We start from the raw sequence: 20,405 nt of genomic DNA, 5'->3' as shown, positions 1-20,405 counted from the left end.
TGTGCAACAGAGTAAGTCACAGTACATTTTGAGATATTTAAAAAATATTTATAAATTTGTTTTTTATATGCTAAAGCATTTGGCAACACTTTTACAGCATTTCATTTTATGTAATTAATATTTCATACAGTATTCCTTGTGATTTTTTTTGTACATCTAAAAAGAAAAAAAACCCTCAAAGTAATATGAACTGCCAAGCTTTACTGCATGATCATGTCATTCCAGTTTATAATACTGGCATTAAAACCTTCATTAATTATGTTGACAAATCATTACCTGTACATTTAATGAAGGCAACCAACATTATTTCAAAACACAACCCGCAGATTTTATGTTATGTATTTATCAAGCTGTGCAATTCTGCAGTGAAATGAAAAAGCATGTAAATATACAAAGAAAATTACAAGTTCACCAGTTCCTGTGACACAAACTGTTTTAATCTTTCAAGGTACTGTCCATAGAGTTCCACATCATTATGGCCTGCTCCTTCTACCCACAGTGGTTCTACAGGTCTCTGGCAACGCTCAAATAATGCTAGGCCATGTGAAAAGTCAATTACTTCATCTTCAGTCCCATGGATGATTAACACAGGAGATGTTATTTTAGAGATTTTGTCAATGCTGTAAGAAAAAGATTATATCCATGAACACAGTCAGCTTTATTAAACCTTCTTGAAGGACCAGAGTCTTAATTTAATTTTTTGTAATGGTTAAAAGTACAATGCGTAATTAAAAGTAAAATGCATAATTAAATTTTAAAATTGCTTAAATTATTAGAAATGTAGATATTATCAACACCCTGGAAGTCATTAGAGTAGCATATGCAAAGCTACACAGAAAGGAAAAACACTAGTGGAAACTACTAGGATTGCATAACAGAATCAGTCTTAAAATGGTATTATTCATTACCATGTTCACTTTAAAAATCAAAGTAATTGGACTGATAAAAATACTGCTTCAGAGTTTTTCCTCAATAGAAAAAGAGCCTGTCAGAACTGGAGGAATTTTGGTTCTTAACTTTTGATCCTCTATGGGAAACTCCTTGAAGATAGATATTTAAAATGCAAGCAATTCTTCTAGCAAAGTGTACCAGTTTGTAATGGCCAACTAATGGCATAGTTCTGAAATACATGACAAGACTCTATTTACTTCAATTAAGGTCTATTTATTTTTTCCAGTCTTTGCTACTTATAGAAATACATGCAAAAGACTATTTATAGTCACCCAGAGTAACAATTCATTGCAAGAGTAAGTTAGTATTTAGGGGTTATGTATAGGAAAACTAATCACTTTTACACAGATACTCACTGAAATTATTCATGATATGAAAAACCTAAAAGATTTACAAAGATTTGTAAACTCCCTCAAATGTTTCTCGTTTTTTTCATTCACTCTGATTATTCTCCAGTTATTGTTTTTAAACTGTGTAAAGAGAATTCAGAGTATTTGCCATATTACTTGTTTCCCTATTCTACAACTTCTGTAATAGAAAAAAATGCATGCACAAAAAATCCCACAACTCACTTCGGGAATGCATCAAAGCAATAGGTCTTCTTCGTATCAGGAAAAGCTACTCGCATTCCTGAGGTCAGTGGAGAATGGAGAATTACAGCAGCACTTTCATACCTAGCAGCAAGATCCACAGATGGTACTGTTCCTATACTTTGGCCATATATAATAACATTTTCAGGGTGGATTCCATACCTAGAAAATTAAAAACATTAACAGAAATGTCATTTAAAATGAAACAGATCAATTTCTACACAACTAGACAAAAAAGCCCCTCTGTAGATAAAAATTTCCTGAAGAGGATAAACTATGAAACAGGAGCTGGTAGAACAAGCAAACATTTTTATAACATTTCTGACTAAAAATAAAAGGAAAATTATTTACTTTGTATTTGCAGTACTTTTTTTTGCCTTATGCCCTGAATGATAGCGGTCGAGAAGTATCAACACAGTTATATTCATAGAATCCATCTATACCATAGCTATTTTCAATTACTATCAGTATTTCCTATTTTCAGTTTCAGTTTCTAGGATTATAATCAAATTAAGACTTCTTAAACACTAAGGCTCAATTATCAATCTACAGCTACAGGCAAAACTCCTACCTCACAACAGTTCTCAGAGCATAAAAAAACAATTAAAACATGTCATTCTGATTAATAATGATTTTCTCAAAATTTCAACACACAAAAATACAGTAAATTAATGCTTTGAAGCTTAAAAAAAATCATAGAATCACAGAATGGATGAAGTTGGAAAGAGACCTCTGGAGATCGTCTGGTCCAACTCCCCGCTCAAGCAGGGCCACCTAGAGCCAGTTGCCCAAGACCATGTCCAGATGACTTTTGAATATCTCCAAGGAAGGAGACTCCACCACCTCCCTGGGCAAGCTGTGCCAGTGTTCAGTCACCCTCACAGAAAAAAAAGTGTTTCCTGATGTTCAGGCGGAACCTCCTGTGTTTCAGATTGTGCCCACTGCTTCTTGTCCTGTCACTGGACACCACTGAAAAGAGCCTGGCTCTGTCTTCTTTGCACTCTCCCTTCAGATATTTATATACATTAATAAGATCCCCGCTGAGCCTTCTCTTCTCCAGGCTGAACAGTCCCAGCTCTCTCAGCCTTTCCTCATAGGAGAGATGCTCCAGTCCTTTCATCATCTTTGTGGCCCTTCATTGGATTCTCTCCAGTATGTCTATGTCTCTCTTGTACTGGGGAGCCCAGAACTGGACACAGCACTCCAGGTGTGGCCTCACCAGCACTGAATAAAGGAGAAGGATCACCTCCCTCAACCTGCTGTCAATACTTTGCCTAATGCAGCCCAGGATACCATTAGCCTTCTTTGCCACAAGGGCACATTGCTGGCTCATGTTCAACCTGGTGTCCACCAGGACTCCCAGGTCCTTTTCTGCCAATATGCTTTCCAGCTGGGTGGCCTGCAGCATATACTCATGCATGGGGTTGTTCCCCACCAGCTGCAGGACCTTGCACTTCCCCTTGTTGAACTTCATGAGGTTTCTATCAGCCGATTTCTCCAGCCTGTCGAGGTCCCTCTGGATGGCAGCACGACCCTCTGGCACATCAGCCGCTCCTCCCAGTTTTGTGTCATCAGCAAACTTGCTGAGGGTACACTCTGCCCTGTCATCCAGATCATTAATGAAGATGTTGAACAGGACTGGATCCAGTACAGACTGCTGGGGTACACCGCTAGACACTGGCCTCCAACTAGACTTCATGCCACTGATCACCACCCTCTGAGCCCAGCTGTTTTGCTCATCCAGCCCATACTTCAACAGCTTGTCTATGAGGATCTTATGGGAGGCAGTGTCGAAAGCCTTCCTGAAGGCTAGGTAGACAATATCCGCTGCTCTCCCCTCGCCTACCAAGCCAGTCATTTCATCATAGAAGGTTATCAGGTCGGTCAAGCATGACTCCCCCTTGGTGAATCCACGGTGACTACTCCTGATGACTGTCTTGTCCTTCATGTGCCTGGAAATGGTTCCCAGGATTAGCTGCTCCATCACTTTCCCAGGGATCAATGTGAGGCTGACCGCCCTGTAGTTCCCTGGGTCCTCCTTCTTGCCCTTCTTGAAGATGGGGGGGACATTTCCTTTTCTCCAGTCCTCAGGCACCTCTCCCAATCACCATGATCATCCAAAGTTTATTAAGAACGGCCTCGCAATGACATCTGCCAGCTCCCTCATCACTCGTGCATGCATCCCATCAGGGCTCACGCACTTAAGCATGTACAATTTGCTTAAGTATTCCCTAATCAGGTCCTCTTCCACCAAGGGTATGTCTTCCTTGCTCCAACCTTTCCCACTGGGCCTGGGATTCCTGAAGGCCAGTCTTACTTGTAAAGACTGAGGCAAAGAAGGCATTTAGTACCTCAGTCTTTTCCATGTCCTGTGTCACCAGGGCCCTTGCCCCATTCAGCAGTGGGCCCACATGTTCCCTAGTCTTCCTTTTGTCACCTATGTACTTACAGAAGCCCTTCTTGTTGCCTTTGACATTCCTGACCATTCCTGTTGTACTCAGCAATAAAAATAAAATAAAATGAGCATCTTTAATAAAATAAAATGAGCATCTTTACCGACATCAATTTGATTTGGGTTTTTTTATGTCTCTGAAAGGTGTATGAGTTGAACCAGCAATGTCAAAAGTGTTTGACACTAGATAAGTGAAATGAACTAAAATTGCAAACTTTCTGATGATGTCTTTAATTGTTGTGGACTGTTTATACAGTCCTTTGTGCACAGGAATGATTTGAGCTAAAAGCATCCATAGCTTTGGGAAGGAACAATATTCTGTTCTTTGCCTCTCCTTGTTTGCAGGACTGTGGATCTCTAAGAGTTTATGTTCTGATCATTGATCACTCCAAGGAGAAGACCCAACTTTTACCCAGTTTGAGATGGCTTCTTGTTCTGACGAGTCCTGCTCAAGGACACCTCCTTTTTGAAAGCATAAGTATCTCTCATCATACACATTTAAGTATTTGTTTAACAAGTTCATTTCTTTGCTCCTTTGTTCTTCATTCCTCAGGATTAGAGCATGATTCTGTTTCACATCCAGGTGGGACTTTATCCAAAACCTGCATGAAATTCATCCCTGCAACAGAAGCCAACAAGAAGCTTGTATATTGCTTAGCTCTTGCTTGAGTTTTAGTTTGAATATGTAGAACGGTCTAAGCATTGTATTAGTTCAGCACAGGAATAAATTTCACCATCTGTGACTCCTTATACTTGTAAACAACATAAATCATATGTATTCTAGGAAACACCATGCTTAATAGAAAACGTTGGCCAAAATAGTTTTAAGGCAGTCTGTCTGATATGTAAAGTCAGCAAGGCCTTTTCTGTTCAACGTTACTGTCCAGTCATTACCTCAGATTCTCTAACAGGTTGGTTGTGTGGTTCTGCATTTTTTTTCTAGACCCTAATTGTAGCATTCTTTTTCCCAGGGCTTGGGTTGAGTTATGGCTACATTTCTCATCTCCATAAAGTCTATGCTCTGTCTAATTCAGAAATGGAGAAAATTGCTTTGACAGATATATGCTGTTATTATACTATCTGTATGCTTAGCTTGAAGTTTTAACTGAGAAATCAGTGTCTAGGAAATCTTTGTTGTCTGAGTTTCAGATGCATTAACTACAAACATAAAGTATGTTCCCAGCTGTAGTCTTTTTTTTTTCCTTTTGCTGCTCACTGATTGCTCCACGGAACTTTGTGGAGGTAGGACTTAATTATAAAATGTTGGTATCAGTCCAACATGTACATTTGGCTTGCTTAGTAAATTTACTTCTACAAGAGTAAAACAATAGGCAGTGGGGGAAGGGAGCAGAACCAAAAAGCAAGACAGAAAGGTTGGTAGCAAGAGAACTTGAAGGAAAATTAAGGGGTCAGCAAAAATGAATTTTCCTGATCTACTGGAATTTAGCCTCAAGTGTATAAAGAATGTCAAACTTACGCTGAGAACCGTGTCCTGTCTTGAGCATGTGTTACATACCATGTACTTTACTATGTATGCTTCCTGGTTTTTTGGGTTTTTTTTTCCCATTGTTTACCTTAAAATTAGATGCTGATATTTTGAGAAGCCAACAGGAAAGTGATGTTTTGTTTTTTATAAAAGAGATGGTGTATTTTGAAGCTGCCATTATTTCATTGTTTATATGTAGATTTTTCAAGAATGGGTGTATCTCAGTTCCTTGTTTTCAGAGCTCTCTGGAGAGCAAGCCTGTAAGTGAATGTTTTGCTTTCCCTTTGTACTGGGTCTGCCTAGGATGTGTTGTCCAAAAAGCGGATTCTTTGCCCGGTGTGCAATAGGCCAATAATCACACACTCAGGAGACACATTGCTTATTTATTTCAGGTTTGCACAAAGCTGTGTGCTCGGTGGTTTCCCACAAATCAAGCACACCGACAGGCACAAAACGAGATACGTTTATACACAATTTCTTACATAAGATTATTAGCCATACATCCCTATTGGCTATACTTTAATCTGTTCCTCCTCTGATTGGTTTCTTCTTCTCCCGTTTTCATTTAAAGGTACAGTGTACTTATAAATCACTGCGCACGCCCAGTGGGGAAGGGTCTCTAAGCAGGCCCCGGTCTCCAAGCCTAGGGGCATGATTTTTAGTATTATAATGAGGGTAGTTCAGTAAAGGATACACAGACCTTGAGTCTTTTTGCCAAGTTGGCAATGCACACAAGTATCTTGATTAACTGCTTCCTCAAGGCCTAATTGCTCCAGGCTGTCCTTCCTCAAAGAATGCTAACTATGTGCTTTCCTGATTACAGCCTTAACAAGAAACTTAGTATATGCAAAGTACATCTTGCATAAAACACCCAGACCATTCTAAATTTCTGAGTTAACCTTCAACAGATGGAGCTAACTTTCTTCAGAGCAGCCAGTATGGTGCTGTGCTTCGTATTTGTGGCTAAAACAGTGTTGATAACACACCAGTGTTTTGGCTATTGCTGGACAGTGCTTGCACAGCATCAAGACTTTCTTTCCCACTCTGCCCTGAACCTTGCCAGCAAGTAGGCTGGGAGTAGGCAAGAAGTTGGGAGATGGGACAGCATACCTGTACTGAGCAAAGGGATATTGCATACCATATGCTGTTGTACTCAGCAATAAAAGCTCAGGGAAAGGAGGAAGGGGGGGGACATTTCTGGTTATGGCATTTGTCTTCCCAAGCAACTGTTGTGCGCCCTGAGGCCCTGCTTTCTGGGAAGTGGCTGGACACCTGCCTGCAGATGGGAAGTACTGAATGAATTCCTCCTTTTGCTTTGCTTGTGCGCACAGCTTTTGCTTTCCCTATTTAACTGCCATTATCTTGATCCACGAGTCTTCTCACCTTCCATTTTCTCTGCTTATCTCTGTTTCACTGTACCGGGGAACATTTGGATAAAAGCAATGGCCATGCACCTGGGCTGGCATAGAGCCCTGGCATTGATGCCATTTCTCTGCTGAGTGAGTAATCTTGTGGAGAGAATGAGGGATTACATCTCCTTGTTCTCCTCTGTGCCCAGTTTTGTTGCACGATCACCTTTGTTTCTGCTCACCTTCTTGTCCTCCACGTGCCTGGAAATGGTTCCCAGGCTTAATTGCTCCATCACCTTCCCATGGTTGAGGTGAGGCTAGCCAGCCTGTAGTTCTCTGGGCCTTCTTTCCTGCACTTTTTGAAGATAGGAGTGACATTTGATTTCTTCCAGTCCTCAGGAACCTCTCCCAATTGTCATGATCATTCAAAGATTATTGAGAGCGGCCTTGCAATGACATCTGCCAGCTCCCTCAGCACTTGTGGGTGCATCCCATCAGGGCCCATGGAATTACGTATGTCCAGTTTGCTTAAGTATTCCCTGACCTGATCCTCTTCCACCAAGGGTACATCTTCCTTGCTCCAGACTTTCCCCCTGGTCTCTGGGGCCTGGGATTCCTGAAGGCCGGTCTTACTAGTAAATGTTAGAGGAAAATATATCATGATGGATATAACAGCCCAAGACAGGCGAGGCTGCCGCCGCTCCATGCCCCCTTGTCCAATCAGTAGCTAGGCTGAAGATGTATTCCTAGCAGGCGCGCGCACACACACACACAAAGCACACATATACACTACATATATACATGGCCAGCCAAACAGATTACAGACACTCAGAGCACCCACATGAACATAAATAGTACCAATGGCCTCATACTGCTCCCCTCTCTGGCTGGACAGGATGGAAGGCCACTACTGAGAATATATAGATATATGTACAACGTTGATCCCTCTAGCAGCTGGGCTCAGACGTTCAGTCTTCCCAGTAGCTGGCCCCTGGATCCCAGTCTTCCTGTTTGCTGGCATCTGGACATACAAGCCACTGAGGCTGCAGTCCTACTCCAATTGCTGGTACAGACTGTCTTGCATGCGTGCCTGCGCACACACACACAGAGCTGGCCAGGACTCCCCTAGTCCCACAGCCAATCCCCTTGTGCCCTCACCCCTAGAGGTACACAGGTGCTCTCGCACTCAGAGCTGGCCCTTAGAGACCCACTCACTCCCTTGCTCCCAAGCTACTTTACCTACTTGCCAGCTAGACTGGCTTGATCTTCGCTAGCAATCACACACTCACTCGCATACCTTCACTCACTACAGTCACTGGCACCACAGACACAGGGGCCCTCCGACCCATGGCCTGGCTCCAGTTGCTCACACTCACACCCTCATACACACACATGCACACAGATTAAAGACCCCTCACCTAGGAAAAAATTAGAAAGGAATTAAATAAGAAAATAGGACAGACTACGCTGATCAGGCTCAGGGCATAGCCAGACAAGCATATTGACCAGCAAACTATTTACATGTGACTGGCTTATTTTTATCCCCTTACCCCTCAATTTTTTATGCAGTCCCTGGGCATAAAAGGTGATCTTTAAAGGTCCCTTCCTACCTAAACCATTCTATGATTCTATGATTCTATTTTCCCACTCTTGTTCCTCCCAGAATCACCTAAACCCCTCCCTTGTCCTACCTTTGGTTCCTCCCCTAAACATCCCATAATAAGTTTTGTGTGATCCCAAACTGCTTTTCCCCTGAATCACATATGTCCCACCCCTAGCCAGCAACCCCCTCTAGCCCAAAAGGTGATCTGGAGAGCTGCTCCCAATGACTCATCATGATGGGTTTCACACCTGGACAATGGGGCTGAGGGCTCTGCTAGGACAGCCCTTGGAGGTACCCTGACAAGGTGTTTGTTCCTCTGGAGTCCTTGATTTGGGTTCCTGCCTTCTGTTGTGCACCCCATGCTCCTCTGGGCTTGTGCAGATGGACCTTTGATGGGCTGATGGCCCCTGTGATGGACCTGGCAGTAGCCCAGCAGGGTATTATTTGGGCTCCCCCACCTGCCATTGTCTCTCTGAGCTCCTTTGTGGGTGTGCAGATGAGCTTTATCACACAACCTAATGGTAAAGGCCCATACGAAGAAGGCATTCTGTACCTCAGCCTTTTACATGTTGTGGTGGGTTAACCAGATGGTCTCGCACTCCCCCTCCTCAGTAGTGAGAGGGAGAAAATAAGATGGAAAAGCTCCTGGGTCAAGATAAGGACAGGGAGATCACTTATCAATTATCATCACAGACAAAACAGATTCAAATGGGGAGAAAAAAATTAATTTATTGCTAATTAAAAATTGAGTAGAAACAAAGACAAAACTATGAACACCTTCCCTCTATCCCACCCCTCTTCCCAGGCTCAACTTCACTCCTTCATTCCCGACTCTTTTACCTCCTCCTCCCCTGATGAGCCGGCGGGGCAGGGGGGATGGGGAATGGGGTTGTGGCTGTGGTCAGTTCATAACACTTCGTCTCTGTTGCTCCTTCCTCCTCACACTTTTCCCCTGCTCCAGCATGGGGTCCCTCCCACGGGAGCCAGTCCTTCACAAACTTGGCCAACATGGGTCCTTCCCACAGGCTGCAGTTCTTCAAGAACTGCTCCAGCGTAGGCTGCTCTCCATGGGCCAAAGTTTCTGCCATGAGCCTGCTTCAGGGTGGGCTCTCCTCGGGCTGCAGCTTCCTTCAGGGGTCCTTCATGGGCTGCAGGGGGACAACCTGCTCCACCATGGTCTTCTCCACAGGCTGCAGGGGAATCTCTGCTCTGGTGCCTTGAGCACCTCCTCCTCTTCTTCACTGACCTTGGTGTCTTTGGGGTTGTTTCTCTCAGTTTTTTTCTCACTCCTCTCACAGGTGCCATTTTTAACCCTTTCTTAAGTATGTATGTTATCACAGAGGTGCCACCAGCTTCGCTGATTGGCTCAGCTTTGTCCAGCTGTGGGTTTGTTTTGGAGCTGGCTGGAACTGGCTCTGTCTGGCATGGGGCCAGACTCTGATCTCTTCTCACAGAAGCCATCCCTGCAGCCCCCCTTCACTACCAAAACCTTGCCATGTAAATTCAATACACGTCCTGTGTCACCAGGGCCCTTGCCCCTTTCAGCAGTGGGCCCACATGTTCCCTAGTCTTCCTTTTGTCACCTATGTACTTACAGAAGCCCTTCTTGTTGCCTTTGACATTCCTGCCCAGATTCAACTCCACGTGGGCTTTGGCTTTCCTAACTGCTTTTCTGCAGGCTTGGGCAGTGTCCCTGTATTCCTCCCAGGTTGCCTGTCCCTGCTTCCACCCTCTGTGTGCTTCCTTTTTGTATTTGAGTTTTGCCAGGCTCTCCTTGTTCATCCATGCAGGCCTCCTAGCATTTTTGCTTGGCTTCCTGCTCGTGGGATGGACCACTCTTGAGCTTGGAGGAGGTGATCCTCAAATATTAACCAGCTTTCTTGGACCCCTCTTCCCTCCAGGGCTTTATTCCATGGGACTCTTCCAAGCAGATCGCTGAAGAGGCCGAAGTCTGCTCTCCTGAAGCCTAGCGTTGTGAGCTTGCTTTTTGCCCTGCTCCCTCCCCTCAGAATCTTGAACTCCACCATCTCATGGTCACCGCAGCCAAGGCTGCCTTCAACCTTCACATCCTCAATGAACCCCTCCTTGTTGGTGAGCAGGAGGTTCAGCAGAGCACCTCTTCTTGTTGGCTCTTTGTATTGGTTTTGGCTGGGATAGTTAAATGTCTTCACAGTAGCTTGTATGGTGCTATGTTTTGGATTTGTGCTGGAAACATTGTTAATACACTGATGTTTTAGTTACTGCTGAGCAGTGCTTACACAGAGTCAAGGCCTTTTTTGCTTCTCACACTGCCCCACCAGCGAGTAGGCTGGGGTGCTCAAGAAGCTGGGAGAGGACACGGCTGGGACAGCTGACCCCAAATGACCAAAGGGATATTCCATACCATATGATGTTATGCTCAGCAATAAATGCTGGGGGAAAGAAGGAGGAAGGGGGGATGTTTGGAGTTACAGCATCTGTCTTCCCAAGTAACCGTTACATGTGATGAAGCCCTGCTTTCCTGGAAATGGCTAAACATCTGCCTGCCCATGGGAAGTAGTGAATGAATTCCTTATTTTGCTTTGCTTATGCACACAGCTTTTGCTTTACCTATTAAACTGTCTTTATCTCAACTCACAACTTCACACCTTTACTATTCTGATTCTCTCCCCTATTCCACTATGGGGGAAGTGAGCGAGCATCTGTGTGGTGCTTAGTTGCTGGCTGGAGTTAAACCACGACAGTCCTTTTTGGCGCCCAACATGGGTCTCAAAGGGTTTGAGATAACAACAGATTTCATTGGAGTGTGCTAGACTGAATTTATAGCTGTTTAGGTATTAATTGGCAGGCTCTTGTACTTGCCATGGAGCTTCCTTACCTTACTGTATATTAGTCTAGTGCTTGTTAGTGGCTGCTGTTTGCTGTACTGCTGTACTGTGGCTGATGTTTGCTGTAATGCTTATCATCTTACTCTGCTATACCAGGGAACATTTTGATAACAGCAATGGCCATGCGCCTGGGCTGGCAGATGGCTAGGGCATTGCTGCTGTTTCTGTGCTGCTGTACTGGACAGGCTGGAACTCCAGTGTGAACTCGAGTCGAAGGGACTATGATCTCTGGATAAGTCCATGCAGGAGAAGGTACACCTCAAAGCATCTGTGGCCGTGGATAAGTCCAGGCCACAGCAGATATACCCCTGAAGAGACTGTGGCCCACGAGTAAGTCCCCGCTGGAGCAGGTATACCCCTGAAAAGACTGTAGCCTATGAATAAGTCCACACTGGAGCAGGTACACCCCTAAGGGACTGTGGTACGTGGATAAGTCCACACTTATGGTGGAGTGACGGAGCAGTTGTGTAGTGCTTAGCTGGATACCAGGGTTAATCCACAACACTCCTCTCTCACTTGGGTCAGGAAGTTGTCATCGATGAACTCCAGGAACCTCCTGGATTGCTTATGCCCTGCTGTCTTGTCCCTCCAGCAGATATCGAGGTGGTTGAAGTCCCCCAGGAGGATCAGGGCCTGTGAAGGTGAGGCTGCTCCTAGCTATCTGTAGAAGGATGGATGCACTTGTTCTTCCTGATCAGACGGCCTATAGCAGACACTCACTACAATGTCACCCATATGGGTCTGCTCTTTATTCCTTACCCATAAGCTCTCAGGTTGCTCATCATCCATCCCTAGACAGAGCTCCATACATTCTAGCTGTTCTCTCACATAAAGGGCAACTCCACCTCCTTGTCTTCCCAGCCCATCTTTCCTAAAGAGCCTGTATCCTTCCATTACAGCACTCTAGTCATGCCAGCCATCCCACCATGTCTTTGCGATCTCAGCAAGATTGTAGTCTTAGTAACTGCACACAGAGCTCTAATTCCTTGCGTTTATTCCCCATGCTGCATGCATTAGCATATAGGCACTTCAGAGAGGCACCACACATGCTGATTTCCCAGAATGTGTGTGTGTGGGTATGTTCCCCATAACAGTGCCTTGTAGGCACTTCCTCGCTTACATGCAAATGCTGGAGATGATCCCACTTAAGCCCTGTTTTGTTGATTATGTATTCCCTTTCATTCACATCACCTCCAGCTCTTTACTTGTCAATCCTGTCCCTCACTCCCACGCAGGGCTGCTGGTAACTCTGCCTCCCCCACAGTTCCTAGTTTAAAGCCCTTCTTACCAGGTCAGCCAACTTGCTGGCAAAGAATTAAGAAGCATCAAATCAAAATGTATTGAGTCTGGCTAGGATGGAATTAACTTTCCCCATAGCAGCCCTCATAGCACTGCACTTTGTATTTGTAGCTAGAACGGTATGAATAACACACCAATGATTTGGCTACTGCTGAACAGTGCTGCTGTGGTGGGTTGACCCTGGCTGGACACCAGGTGCCCACCAAGCTGCTCTATCACTCCCCCTCCTACACAAGACAGAGGGAGAAAAATATGACAAAAGGCTCGTGGGTTGAGATAAGGACAGGGAGAGATCACTCACCAATTACCGTCACAGGCAAAACAGACTTAACTTGGGGAAATTAATTTATTACCAATCAAATCAGAGTAGGGTAATGAGAAATAAAACCAAATCTTAAAACACCTTCCCCCCACCCCTCCCTTCTTCCTAGGCTCAACTTCACTCCCGATTTTTCTACCTCCTTCTGCAGAGTGGCACAGGGGAACAAGGAATGGGGGTTGAGGTCAGTTCATCACACATTGTCTCTACCACTCCTTCCTCCTCACACTTGTGCAGCCTTTGCTTTTCTTCATTAAACTGCCTTTATCTCAACCCATGAGTTTTTCATCTTATTTTCTCCCCTCCCTGTCCCGCTGAGGAGGAGGAGTAAGAGAGCAGCTTGGTGAGCACCCGGCCACCAGTCCTTTCTGGCACCCAACATGGGGCATAAGGAATTCAAGATAAGAATAGTAATTGGGAGAGGTAACAGGCAAAATATGGGCTGAGCATTGCTAGAGAGCAGAATAATTGTGATGACAATCTTCACAACATGCCCTAGTAGAAACTCCTTTATAATTTCCTTTATATTTTTGCCTCTCCCTCTTTAACAGAAGACCTTTGCTATATTTTTTCTAAACACTTATCTTGGTGGCAGTCATCTTTTTTCCTCTCCCTACTGATCAGATATATATAATGTTACCATCACTGACATGCAAACTGCCAAATGCATGCCTGGCTCTAACAAATGTTTGGGTTTTTTTTTTTTTTTTTTTTTTTTTTTAGACTTTAGTCACCTTAAACCAAGAAGATACCAGCTGGAATTACCATAGCACATTTTGCTGACCCTTACCCCTTACGCTCTAGAGAGGCTACTGTTGGTGAAGCTATTGCAACACACAGCACTTGGGGCACATGGAACATGGGGGCACATCCTGAGGAAATTTTAAATGCAGGTTTCAGGACCTTTTGTCATCATGCACATAGCACATGAGATTACAGCTGCAAATTGCAGAACATGAAGGGCATGAACATGTTCCACATCTTTAGCTATACACATTCTATGCCATGAATAAAATTTATGAGCATATACCTCTTCCTCAACTCAGATCGACATTCTTCTATGGCCTATGCAATTAACACTGCTAAAAAAAAAAAAAAGGAACCGCTTTATGGGAAGCAAGCTCATAGTCCATGCATGTACTAATCAACAAACTGCACCTCAGCCTCTCTCACACTGGTTTGGCCTTTTCTAAACTTTACAAAAAGTTACATTTGTTTTATTGGTAAAATTTCTCTTCATGATAAATTTAGACTGGTTTTCCTTGTAAGGGTATGTGGAAGGTGAGAGCCTCTGCTTCATTGAGGCTATCTAATCAAGGACCTTTTCAATGCAAAAGGGTAAAATAAGTAAAGGGGGAAGGCATAAACAAGAATACAGAGATACAAACCTGGTAGACAAGGGATAATGGAGACAATGCCAAAGACCAAAAGTCTCCAGTTACTAATTAACAGGCCATTAAACTCCAGGCACAGCTTTGGAGAAGGACACCTGGATTTTGTAACTGATAAGTGGGAAACAAGATTTGGAATATTTGAGGTGGGGGGCGGTGGAACTATGCCAACTGATGAGAGAATGTGCAGGGAAAAGGAATCGGGGAGGAACAGACAGAAAAGGGTATAAGAGGGGCCAGTTGGGTGTAAAATGGGGCCGGTCAGTATGCCTGTCTGACTGAGCCCTGCACCTGATCACTGCAGTCTGTCCTATCTTCTTATTAAATCTTTTCTTAACTATCTCATGCATGCATATGCTGCAAGGACTAAGTGTCAGCTATTGGCGAGATCAGTATGAGCAGAACTCAGGAACTTGAGTCAGACCAAGGCTGTAAGCATCCCTGGGCCTGCAGCATCAGCAACTGGAGCAAGCAGAAGTCTCAGTGCCAGCCACTGGAATGGGTAAAAGTCTTGGCCACTAGCCACTGGGGTGGGAATGGCATGTGTCCTGAGAACCAGCTACTACTGGGAGGGAACAGGGTGAATAAAGAAAGTATGGGGCTCAGCATTAGCAACTGGAACAGAGCTTTGGGTCACAAGCCCATGTACCCGGGCACCAGCTCTTGGAGGGCAGGGGGGAAGTGATTGCATCTTCCCTCAACCTGGTGCCCATATGCAATTCACTAGAAAACTTCAAGCTGGACTAGCCTGCAAGTAGTAAGCTCCAGGTCCAGGTAGGGGTATCAGACACATAGAGGGTCCATGCTGGTATTCAAGGGTGTCCTGGTTTCAGCTGGGATAGAGTTAGTTTTCTTCTTAGTAGCTGGTAGAGTGCTGTGTTTTGGGTTTAGGATGAGAATAATGTTGATAACACACTGATGTTTTGGTTCTTGCTGAGTAGAGTTTACACTAGTCAAGGACTTTCCAGCTTCTCGTGCTCTGCCAGGTGCATAAGAAGCTGGGAGGGAGCACAGCCAGGACAGCTGACCCAGACTGGCCAAAGGGCTATTCCATACCATATGACATCATGCTCAGCATATAAAGCTGGGGGAAGAAGAAGGAAGGGGGGGGGGGGACAACTTTCGGAGCGATGGCATTTGTCTTCCCAAGTAACTGTTATGAATGATGGAGCCCTGCTTTCCTGGAGATGGCTGAACACCTGCTTGCTGATGGGAAGTAGTGAATGAATTCCTTGCTTTGCTTGTGCGCGTGGCTTTTGCTTTCCCTATTAAACTGTCTTTATCTCAACCCACGAGTTTTCTCACTTTTACTCTTCTGATTCTCTCCCCCCTCCCACCAGGGGGGAGTGAGTGAGTGGCTTTGTGGTGCTTAGTTGCCAGCTGGGATTAAACCACAACAAAGGGGATCTGCAACTGTGGAGTGCTCATCAGATAAGTGCATGAATGCATGCATCTGTTGGCTAGCAAGCATCAAGCTGGACTATCTGGCAAATAGAAGACCTGTGAAGCAGGTAAGAGGGCCCAGGATCCAGGTGAGGTCCACAGTAAGCAACAGTAACAAGGTTGTTTGGCTTCCTAAAGTTAGATCTAGGTCATAAGGCATCTCTGGAAAGCAGAAGATGGGTATATCCCAGAATGACTACTGGCATTTCAACATTTCATAGCTATGACAGTCAAAAAGTGTCCTCACTTGCAGCTTTTATATAGTCCCACGCCCATGAATATGGGAACATTGTGCACCTTTCCCAAACATGACAATGAATTATCTTGTCATTTTCCAGAGTCAGCATAGCTAAGTACTGCTTCCTTATTAAAATAATCAAAGCAAGTGAAAAATGGGGATAACTCAGAAGCTGCATCTGCTTTTTTCCTTTTCTGGTCTGCTGCCTCACAAATTAAAGCAGCCTCCAGCACAAGGGCTGCAATTTAACTTGCAAGAATTGCATGTAGGGGTGTGTGTGTGTGTGTGCATATTTATACTCACATGCCCCTTGCACTCAAGGTTATGAAAAGAAGAGATATTAATGTTTTTGCCTCTATATGTTCAGGAAGCATTTGGCCACCAAATTAGCTTACATCTATGTGAATGACAATATTAGCATACTGTTACTATAGCCACTTTTAAGAAAACAGTGTTGTACTAACCTCACCATCCCCCTGAATATTAGTTCACAGACTATTTCATCTCAGGTCTCCAGTCCCCACTGGAAAGTTGTGCCAATTTACAAAAGGCCATCAGGATTGTTCTTCCAAAATACCACATAAAACAGTAACACATCTCCACCACAAGCAGCTGTGTTGACTGTAAAACGAAATCCACATTATTTCAATTGCCCCAGAAACACCTTTTAATGCTAGGTCCTATGATCCCATTTCTCACAAAAGGGAATATAGAGTTGTGATTGGCTGTGATCAACCTCCCACAGTAAGAATTTCTCTGTTCCTTTCTTTGTCCCATCACATAACCTGGGAGATATGGTTTGAAAGCCTAGGATCCCTTCTCTTCTCTCATCATTACCATGAATTTCAAAGGAGTTACAGCTATATTTATGTCGATCCAGCAAACAATCCACAGATTTGTTTTTGCAGAACACTGACATCATAAATGTTGATTATGTAATCATTGCAATACTGACAAAACAGGCTATGCTAGAAAAAAGAATATTGCAGAAAATGCTCAAAGGCTGTATTGTGGTCCACATATTAATCAAGTATTTAAACACAGCTGAGCACTGTATGTCAGGGCTCAAGAGAATACCATGGACTGCTAACCAAACTATAAGAGCCAGTATACCCAAAGTCATGTGCTAGATTTGTCCCCTCTCCATTCAATATTCAGATAAAGACAAGACCAGGTCTACCAGTTGGAAAGTTGCCAAAAGTAGCACAGGCGAAACTAGTACCACCAACCACTTTTTAATTAATGAAAAAAATTAAGCTTGTGTTCGCAAAATCCACAAATTGGGCAGTACAATCCAAGCTTTATACACCCTATTACATATTTATAAAGAAGTTTTTGACACAAAAACAAATGCAGGCAATAGATGTGCTTGAGGTGAAATCGTTCCTGAACTGGAAAGAGAAAAGCAAATATATGGAACATGTATTTAGAGTCCATCCCCCCTAAAGGCTCTTCAGAAAAGGGCATATTCCAATGGAATGTATTAAGAGCATATTCAGATGTGATATTATTCTGATCAATATTCTTATTTGATTGGGGAAGATATACTATGGGTTACTGAAATACAGAGGGGAGAATTCAACTTGCAATCACATTTCCTTTAATGTTTTCAACCAGACATTATTCAGGGGGGAATATGATAATTACTAATTAGTTCATATAACAGAGCCTGTAAACTGATGTAAACAAGCAATTAAGCTTCATCTACTTTGCTTCTGTTTTGCTGATATGTATAAACAAGTGATTGCTTTCCACATTGACCAAAAACATAACATTGTTTGCAGCCAATGTTACTGGGTCTTTCATCAAGTAGCTATCTTCCAGATAACCTGTCAACTACAGACCACAGTCACCAATGCACCTGTTGTAGCTCTTTGTTTACAGAGCAGATTTCTACTTATATCCCAGCTTTCTGCTGTAACCAAGAGAAATGCCAAAACTAGCCTAACTACACAGAACAAGTGTTTCAGAATATCTGAGGCTGAATACCTGCCCCCTCTGGTTGTATGAGGTTTAATATATGATTAAAATATATGCTGCTTTAAAAAGGAAGCATCAAGCCCTTTTTATAACGTAACAAAAATTCAAGACTGTGTGTGTACTTAAAACCCAGAAAACAGAGAATCCCTTCCAAAGTAACAGAGAAATGGTTAAAATTACATGGAACAAGTGCAAAATTCACCGTGACAACCAGGCCCCAAGATTTGCACAATCTCTACACATGCCCCTACACTAAGTCACATCCCTGATAATATATTATTAAACAGCATACTCAAGTTGTGATGATCCAACCATAATAAGCTGTACAATATTAAAATTCAGTTTTTCACAGCTTTTCTATTGCTAAACATGCAATATGATGGTAATTTTTGTGAACATCTGTTCTTATGGTCACATAGTATTTTCAAAAATAATCTTTTTGTAGTTTGGGCATTTGTAGAACAAGAAGAATTTTGTTTTTAAATGGAATAAGCCATGGTGAAAAAAATGCTCTCAAATTTAAGTGGGTGTTCAGTGCTGTATTTATTTGGTGCTTGGGCTTCTTACATTTATTGGAAAATGCCTCTATGGCCTTTTAACTTACCATTTAATCTCTCTAAAACCAGATGCTGTAGCTGCTAGTCTGAATTCTGAAACAAAGGTGACCAGAACACTACAACAAAGTTTTGGCAGTCTTGCCAGGGTCCCCTTTCTACTACCCCACCCTACAAAAAAGTAGGCAATAGATGCATCTGAAGAACAGATTTGCATTTTTCTCTCACCCACATCAAACCAGTGGCTCAGTTACTGGACAATCAATTATTATAGGTTTTTCTTCTCTTCTGAGATTTCCAACTGAGGAGATCCCAAACGATGATAAGTAAGGATTATCTTCTAATCATTCAATTAAGACTGAAATGGAATGAAATTTATTAGTGTATATTTTAATTTTTCTAGTATATCAGCACTATATAATAATTCTGCTAAATATTGACAATGCCTTCAGTATAAAACACCACCAACCAGCTTTGATATGAATCCATTAATCTAATCCTAAAATACAGTATTTCTATTTAAACTGCCAGTACAGATTAGTTACAACCATTTGGAAAGCATGCTGGAAAATTGTACTGGGTCTGGCTGAGATGGAGTTAACTTTCTTCATAGCAGCTTGTACTGTGCTGTGTTTTAGACTTGGGACTAAAGCAGTGCTGATAACATACCAATGTTTTAGCTATAGCTGAACAGTGCTCATGCAATGTCAAGGCTTTCTCAGTTTCTCACTCTGCTGCTGCTGCCGCCTGCCTGCCCGCCCCCCCTAGTGAACAGATTGGAAGATGAACAAGAGGTTGATAGGGGACAAAACCAGGACAGCTGACCCAAACTGACCAAAAAGATAGTCCATGGCATATGACATCACACTCAGCAATAAAACTGGAGGTTAGTCTTTCCAAGGTAGCTGTTGCTTGGAGACTGGCTGGGTATCAGTCTGCCTGTGGAAGGTGGTGGTTGCCTTTACATCACTTGCCTTCCCCCTCCCTTCACTTATTAAACTTTTATCTCAACCTGCGAGTTTTTCCCTTACTTTTGCTCTTCCAATTCTCTTCCCCATGCTGCTGGGGGAGGGGAGTGAGCAAGAAGCTCACACTGGTAGGTGCTTAGCTGCTGGCCAGGGTCAACCTACCACAACAATAAAAATGGCCACAGATGTCTTACCTTGTTCTAAGAGCCACCCAAGCAGCATCAATGTCAGCATAGAGATTCTTCTCTGTTGGCTTCCCAGAACTTGCACCATATCCAGAATAATCATATGAGAATATGTTGCAATTAATCCGTGAACCCAGTCCTATATAAAAGCTGCTCATCTGACCTAGGTCAACAGCATTTCCATGTGAGAAGAGCAAAGTATACTTGGCATTAAGCGAGCAACGCACAAACATACAGGCAATCCTGTTACCTTTACTTGTTCTAGTCATGAAACACTCGATGGCATCTTTTTCTCTAGAAGAATACTGCCAGTCTGCTCGCTCCAAGAGATGTAGAGTCCAGCAACTACCACTATCATCACAAATCAGCGTGTATGTAGGATCAGGAGGTAAGAATGCCAGTTTGGAAGCAATTTTCCCTGGGCATGGTGGACAACAGAACAGGCAACACAGTTCACTAAAGGAAAGATTATTCATCTTCTAGTCTGAAATAGGAAGAGAGAATGGTATCAGTTTCTAGTTACAATCCCATATTAAAAAAGCCTCATGAAAAATACAAACTTCATCTCTCCAGTAAATAAGCAATTTCCATGGAAACATTTAACAAAACATATTTCAATATATAAGCAAATTTCGATATAATAGTTTATTTTATATTAACTGCTTTAAAATAAGCGTGCTATAAAAAACAGTAATAACTACAGCCCCGCCACATGTTAAAGCAAAAAAAA

At 43.2% G+C, this 20,405-nt stretch overlaps 1 protein-coding gene across 1 annotated transcript; it reads right to left on the bottom strand.

The window, feature by feature from the left end:
- Positions 1-400: 400 nt before the first annotated feature.
- Positions 401-20,151, bottom strand: LOC309601604 (alpha/beta hydrolase domain-containing protein 17B-like; the record flags this gene model as incomplete). The annotated part of the gene is made up of 3 exons (XM_082334707.1): positions 401-620; positions 1,524-1,703; positions 19,685-20,151. The coding sequence occupies 3 exons, from the start codon at positions 20,149-20,151 to the stop codon at positions 401-403; spliced, it is 867 nt and encodes a 288-aa protein (XP_082190833.1).
- Between the last annotated feature and the right edge of the window lie 254 nt (positions 20,152-20,405).

The sequence above is a fragment of the Platalea leucorodia genome (genome assembly GCF_965183815.1).
Source record: "Platalea leucorodia genome assembly, chromosome: W".
NCBI lineage: Eukaryota > Metazoa > Chordata > Aves > Pelecaniformes > Threskiornithidae > Platalea > Platalea leucorodia.
The sequence above is the reverse complement of the archived record's forward strand: the minus strand, read 5'-3'. Positions and strand labels throughout refer to the sequence as shown.